The sequence below is a fragment of the Haliotis asinina genome, chromosome 7 (genome assembly GCF_037392515.1).
Source record: "Haliotis asinina isolate JCU_RB_2024 chromosome 7, JCU_Hal_asi_v2, whole genome shotgun sequence".
NCBI lineage: Eukaryota > Metazoa > Mollusca > Gastropoda > Lepetellida > Haliotidae > Haliotis > Haliotis asinina.
Window position 1 is genome coordinate 10801155 of NC_090286.1, and position 7877 is coordinate 10809031.

Sequence of the window (7877 nt, forward strand, 5' to 3'; positions counted from 1 at the left end):
AGACAAACGAAAATTGTGATGCCTTGTACTGTGAAAAGGACAATGCTCACGTGATATTCATTTTCAAATCCATCTTTTCTCTCCTTAAGTGTTGCCACCGTTGCAGCTAGTTCCGATACAGCGACGTCTCTTACAGCGTCATCAGCTCCTGCGTTGTAGTAACAACTGTCAGGAGACTGAACCCCACCCTCAGCGTCTTCTTCCTCCTCATCTTTAGAATCCTGCAGCTTACCTGCTGTAGACTGTGTTGATGGTTTGGGCTTTATTGCTGGCTTCTGATTAATTGCCGCGTTCTCTAGAGCGACGTTTTCATAAATGCCGCTCTCTGTGGGTATGAAAAAATGAACTGTCATCATCAGTTGACGGAGTGTTGCAGGCTTGTAGTTCAATTTCTTAGAATCACACGAGCACAAGAGTAATGCAGAAAAGCAAGAAACATAATCGCTGGGAATCAAATGGAACCCGAACCTACAACCTTACGATAGTGTTATCCCAAACCTCTATCCCCTTAACGTTCAGAACATATCATAAAACACGAAGTGTATTTAAATATGTGCATACGTACATTTAAAATATTCACTTTTAGTTTTTGACGAGCCCTGCCTCATATACATCTTGTCTCAAAGAGGCGTGTTGAAGTATTAATATATGCATACTCCCGATAACCACAATAGCACTGTTTAACCCTGAAGTCCATTCCGTACAATCCTTGATTTTAATGAGCTTTATTTAAACAATGACTGATTATAAAAACGTTGGCACGAAAATATTTGTCATACCTTGTTGTAGTTTACTGTGTGCTTTGGGGTGAAACTCTGCAAGTTGTTTACTCATTTCACTATCGTGAAACCGCCGTCTCCTCCTGCATCAAAAGAAATAAAACACGGTAAACGATAACACCAAATATGAAACAAACTTATTTTTCAGGAATAACAGCAAACAAAGTTTTCATGACTACTTCATTACTGCAGCATCCGAAACGGACACATATACTCCCCCCAAACAACAACATAAATATATCAGGCACATGTAGAAACACTTAGCATTAGCAAACAGACAGTATTGTCCACATACCAGAGGAACAAAAGTCGCAAAGCCATATTTGTCACGATGTGACATAGGCTGACATGATACCGATTTTGTTATGTGGTCAGAAACGCCAAAGTAGAATATAAAGTCTTGCAATGTGAACTCATACATGCATGCATACCTAACCCTCCAAAATCCTGGACTGCTTTGTCGCAGAGATACCGTGTAAAACATTTGCATGAAACAAATAAGGTAGACGTTTAACATTATGTGACCGTCAATGTGTTTATCTTTAATTATTTTGTTTTTAGGCTGTGACCTATTTATATGGGACCAGTTAGAAACGCTCCTGTACGTTGCAGAACATCATGTCTTCTGTTACAATCAATACTAGGTTTTGTGCATTCTATTGTGGGAATTAATTTAAGACATGTGGTCACGATCCATTTACCGAAAATGTAATTTTCCGAATAAAACTGACATTTTATACTTATCCTGACTCATGCTGAATTGCTTATCTCCTCCTCCCTGGCTAAGGTAGTAGAATATCTGAAGTCCCGTGAAGTTCCCTTCTAAAAGAAGCGGACGTAAAATACACTCACCCACCAGTAGCCTCGCATTTTGCGCCAAATCGGTCACATGACCGACCAAGCTTGTCACTCTATCCTTAAAAAATTGCCTAGCACGAGAATATATGAATTGAGCGTGCCGGTGAGGGGCGGCTGGGAGGGCTTTCCTCATGGGTCAGGATAAGTATAAAATATCAAAAAACAAATATTCTAAGAATGACAACCTCGTAGGTCTTAATGTTCGTCGAGCGTTTTGGGAGGTATCAACCTTTCGGGAGAACAATACATTTACAGCTGCCTTGGGCAATACAGCCATTATTACAACTGTTGCTAAATGAACCTGTCCATTCTAAAATCACATTATCTTTTACAACCCATAATAATGACAATTTTAGAAACAATTCAGTGTATTTTGAAAACTAAATTTTCAACTGAAAGTTAACCTCAGTAAATATACAATTGACAATTTTTACAGACATATTTATCCCTCCCGATTGAAACTCCAACTCAGTCAAGCAAGATTCGTAACACCCAAATGGACGACATATTTATCTTATAATACATACTCTTGAAAGTATCTGCAGTTGCCAATACGGCATCGTCTCAGAAATGACCTTTTCAGATCTGGACTCAAAGCCAAAACAGGTGTAACCGGTTCTTGGTTTCATTTCATATAGTTTATTAGTACCTACTTTGTTGTCCAACGTCTGTTGCTTTTAGATCTCTGATGTAACATCTAATAACCAGCTTGTAATCGGTGTATGGTATCAGATATGATGTGACATATCTGTTGAGCTTTGATGGTGTGGCTGAGTTTATCAGTTACCTTCTGACAATGACAACAGCAGCAATGACAACTATCGCAACAAGTACACCTGCGACTGTTCCTGCTACAGCTGCTACGGGAAACTCCGACTGGTCTGATCCATTTCGAAGAGCTGAAATAGGAACCTTGTTCAGTACAAATCTCAACAAGTTCAGTTACAGTATGTAATACAACGCCTTCCAGTAGTTTCACTCTGTTTCATCGGAGACCTACCCTGGTTCAAGCAACAACGGGAACATTTTTCAACATCTTTGACCACAACAAACCCCTGAATAAACAAAAGACCCTCTTTGTTTTAAGACCTCAATTCAAGGTTCATGCAAGCGGCAGCATAATCAATTCAAAGGAAGGTGAATCCTTTGGATATTATAAAAGTTCGCACTTTGGGAAAACATATTTCACAGTAAAGAATTTTTTCTTTTCAACTTTTCGTCACTAACAACATTTTTGTTTATCTGACTTGAGGTAAGTTGAGTAGGGAAAGAAGGATAAGGTTTTCAATGTGTGCCTTTCTGTGGTTTAATGCCACGCGATAACTGACCGCAAATATTTACAAACGTAACAGTCCAAAGAAAACGTACAATAGGTTTTTATACATTCGTGATAATTATTCGTTTCCCTCATAGTTTAGGATTAAACTCACGATACACGTCCACGTATATTACTTCTTCCAAACACAATATTCAAACGTGCAAGAGTCCTATGCAACACAGAGAAGTAAAACATTTGGCGAAAATAAAGGGTGAAACGCCGATTGACTTTCATGTTTGATTGCAATTATGTTTGTGAACATACATTCGGGAACGCTAAAACCAATGTGGCACCATAGTGGTTCGGGAATATAGACAATTTCTCATAGTAACAGCTGATCTGTGAGATTAAAGTCACGTTTGAGGAGCTATATGACGTATACTTACAAAGCTTCGTAAAGCACTGAGAACCATTGTATCCCTCGGTACAACCCCAGAGACATCTTCCATCAACAGCATTACATGTTCCGTTACAGTTGCCACAACGGCTCTCACACTTTGACCCGAATGTACCCTTGTCGCAACCTAAAGAGAAGATAAACACCTTGGATAGCATGGCTGTTAATGCTGCTATGAGATCTTGATCTACCTTCTATTAGTTTTCGCTGGGCATTTTTCGGTTTCCTTTAGTTGTGTTCGGTAGTGTAGTTCAGATACGTTTCGCTGTGGTTTCACTCACTTTTTTCACACAGGTCACCTCGCCACCCTGCTTCGCAGCCACCAGCACAGATCCCAGCTACATGATGGCATGTGTCGTTGGTAGTACAGTGGCCACAGGTTTTGTTACAGTTGATGCCATACCTGCCACTGGGACACTCTGTTGACAAGAACATTATTAAAATTAACAAACGCGCACACACACACACACACACACACACATCAACACTACTCTACCTTTAGTATACGGCTGCAGTCTGGTTAATTAATCACCAGTGATATACGCAAGTGATAAGCAAGTGTGAATAGTATGAGAGCTAGCATTACACTAAACATGTACACATCTAACTAAGATGACATGATCATGATATACAACTCCGAACAGCATGCGCAATGTTACCATGCATCAATCAACAAGCAAGAAAGTTTATATTGCATTTTCACTTTGCATAGTTAAATACTATGTAATTTCCTTGAACAAGTTCAAATTCAATTTTTGCTCAGTTATCTATTTTGGTTACCAATACGTCGCGCAATCAACTGGAAATATAAACAACTGGTTCTGTGCAACTTACTACTGGAACAGTCTGTTTCTGTCCAACCATCTTTGCAGCCACCAGGACATTCTCCTGACGTTCTGTCACATATGGATGGGTTTGTTTTACAATGTCGGGCACTGCAGGAACCGACACAGTCAGGACCGTACATCAGACTTGGACACGCTGAAAAAAGTGGAGTTGGTTTAAGTGTGAAAAGTCACGTGTACGATCCGGCCATTGATCAACCGATGCCAGTTCAGGCGACTAACACGATTGGGTGGTCAGACTTGGGTGGCGCATGTAATCGCATCCTAACTGCGAGAGCCCATAGTCTTGATCACCGGATTGTGTGATGCAAACTCGATTATTACAAACCGCCAACATATGGCTGGAAAACAGCTGCCCCGACGGTGAAAAACAAATAAGCAAATATAAACAAAACGCAATTTCTCAACATAGATGATTGACATTATAACATACTTTGCCTACAATACATTTTATAAAGAATGGTCACTCGTTATGGAAGATACACATCAACTATGTTCGGATTGTTTTCATGTCACAAACCGAGAATCATAGAGAGAACACATGGTCATGTGACGAATTTGTAGTTTATGCTATTCTTCAAACTCTGTAATAAAAATTTATCACAACTTGATGTGTTCAGGCAACAGACACACTCCCGTGGTGCCATAAACGTATACAATAACAAATGTTGCTGCCTGTGTGAGAACAAATACCTTCAGTACAGTCTGTTCCGTTATACCCAGCCGCACACCCGCCTTCACACAGCCCTTGCATTCTATCACAGTTGGAGTCCCCCTTGCAGTTACGAAGTGTGCAGTTTTTTCCGCAGTTAGCTCCATAATACCCGGAGGTGCATTCTAGTACACAATAATGTCCTATTCAGACGTACGTTATGTCAGGACAGTTTATGGGATTGAAAATCAAATTAGGCATGTTTCAGCAATAGCCATTTTCACAACTACAATCATTTTCATTGTTTTAGACTTGTTTTGTGTGGTTGTCGTGAACCCAGATCCTAAGGTAAGAGATACGTTGTACAAGTGGAATATTTAATATCTACTATAAGTTTTAGCGGGTTGATCCCGAAAAGACTGAACTTAGAAAAATAAGTCATGTAAACGAACTCTTGATATCCTGACGATCTTGCGTTGAAGTTTTAATGTATGAATATGGGTGAGTCATGACCGATATAATCATCTGATCATTGTAACGGAACACTGCATGTAGACTCCAAGTCAGTAAAATATGTAACATTTAATACTAACAGCAATACCAATATTTGTGGATGTATGTAATGGAAAAGTACACTTGGAAAGTGCCCTTCAATGTCTTTTAAAACTATGCACAGGGCCGTCTGTGTCTACATAGTTCCCATTTTCCTCTATCGAAAATAATGTTATCGATTTTGCAGTTGTGGTGAGGTCCGAATCGGATCATATACCAATGACACTTGAATTATTTAGGTACATCGTTATTGTGCATTGAGTCTGAACATTCAGTTACCGAATATCATTTGCTCACAAATTACTTGATCTGCGAGAGTAAAAAAAATATATTTTGTGATTGTGTGAACACCGTAAGTGACATAACATAGTCTCCTTGCATTCCTCAGATGTTATGACGAAGTTAGTGCACAGATATAAACACGACCAACACGGATCATTTGATAAGGAATGTCTACAGACCTAAAGGGCAAATATATACCAAGTTAGTCCAAATAAACTGTAATCTTGAAACTGAGACAATAATGTATCCATTGGCCAGAGGTGTTATATTTCCGAAATCTGTTCCAATGTAGTATTAATTACAGTCGCACTTCTCACAGTCTAACACTGTGAAACTGTTATTGAATTGTCTTTGGGCATAATTTGTCGAAGGTATAAGTAGTGAAAACCTGAATGATAGAATGAAAAGAGAAGAAATATATCCTGTTAAGAATCGACTCCGACTGTTCACGGAAATATCCGAATGACTTACGTACTCCAATACAGACCATATTACCTGTAGTACAGTCTGTCCCCATCCATCCGGCCTCACATTCACTATCGGGACAGACTCCACTGATGTGGTCACATGCGCTGGAAGACATCTTACAGTGTCGAGAACTGCAGTTTCCCGTACAGTTGGCACCGTATGTTCCAGAAGCACACACTGGGGAGGATATAGTATAATCCAAAAGAAGTCAACTCACGGATAACTCATGACTGAAATCTATTATCATCCCTATAACAGTTCGTTTGAGCAAAAAAACCCCGGTGAATTGCACTCTAACCCAAAAGCAATAATCGTAAATGACTCAAACAACGCCAAATTAAAGAGGAAAAACATGCCAACTTTTCATAAGTTTTGTCTCGAAAATACAAAAAGAAAAATGTTTAACAAACCATTGTTGTTTTCAGAAAGTATATGACGATTTGTGACATAGGTGTGGAGATAGCTCATGTAACAGCCAGGTTAGCGAGAGGCACGTGCAATGTTGATTTTGTCAGTGAGGGATGGTATGAAAACCAATCACACTGTGCTTCTGAATCGGACATGGACTCACTGCGGAATGCAGTCGTATAATGACAGGACTGACAGCCGTCTGCTGTAAACCACTTCGGAGTCAGTACTGATGCTCCACAACATTTTAAACTTATTTTTGCTGTGCGTTTTGTGAATTCTTAGCCATGGATTTGTGGACTAGATTGGACATGACATATGCCATTTTAACGTTGCGGTATTCCACGCAATGTCTTTATGATACCCCAGATCAGTGCAATCGGGTTCAAATCGCACTCAATATTACATGATCGTAATATTATCAGATACTAGTCAATATTATATGACATTATCATACGGAGCATTGTCCATGACAATGACGTTCTTTGTTGGTAAAGCCGGTACCAATTATCATCTCTGTTGTCTTAGGCTTTAGCCTTTAACACAACAGATCACCCAGGTAAAATTTACAACCTACAGAAAGCACAATGAATCGATTTCCTTTCCTTAAAGGCGGTCTTCTGGAACATGACTCGTCAGTGATATTATTGTATTCATCCAAGTCTTATCAAGAATAACAAACTCAAACACTCCTCTGCACGTTTGACATATGGTGCGTAAATAAGTGTTTCTCGTTCCTACAATATCTGATCTGTCACACAAGAACAAGTCTTACTTTGGTGTACCAAACTCTGCAATTATACAGCAATTTCCAAAGTTGGTACTTAGATATGGAGAAGATAATTTTCCAAAACATAAACGTCCAGGACATAGAACAGTATCAACCGTATGATTAACACTGGATCGACTCTGGATACAACACCATTCTTCTTGAATACCCTTATCACATTATGTTTACAAAACCTAAGTTTGTCACAGTTTCAAAACAGTACTTGTACTTACAAGTGTACAAATAATCGTGTTGCGAAGACATTCTATAAGTAGGAAATCTGATTTTTTCCACTGAATTATTCGAGTCAAAATGGGCTAGCATGCATAGTCCCAGTGAGTCCTAGTTTCTCCAAACTGAAGTCGATAAACGACGACTGCATCATTATGACGTCAATAAACGGCATTTATTGCATGCTTATAAATGTCTGTCATCTATCTGTGGGGAATGCTACTGAGTGAAAACAATAAAGTCACACATGTCAAACGTTGTTGAAACTATGCAATTTAACATTATAGAGACAATAAAAAGTGCATCAGCGAAAGGTTG

The 7877-nt window shown here is 39.2% G+C and overlaps 1 protein-coding gene across 1 annotated transcript in view; it reads right to left on the reverse strand.

The window, feature by feature from the left end:
• The window catches only part of LOC137290333 (receptor-type tyrosine-protein phosphatase alpha-like), a 146823-nt gene that overhangs the window by 9632 nt on the left and 129314 nt on the right, over positions 1 to 7877 (reverse strand). The window contains exons 6-10 of the mRNA XM_067821177.1: positions 4187 to 4333; positions 3342 to 3479; positions 2425 to 2536; positions 780 to 862; positions 51 to 325 (exon numbers count right to left, since the gene is read on the reverse strand). Coding sequence (XP_067677278.1) covers positions 51 to 325; positions 780 to 862; positions 2425 to 2536; positions 3342 to 3479; positions 4187 to 4333 — 755 coding nt within the window. The remainder of the gene's footprint in view (positions 1 to 50; positions 326 to 779; positions 863 to 2424; positions 2537 to 3341; positions 3480 to 4186; positions 4334 to 7877) is intronic.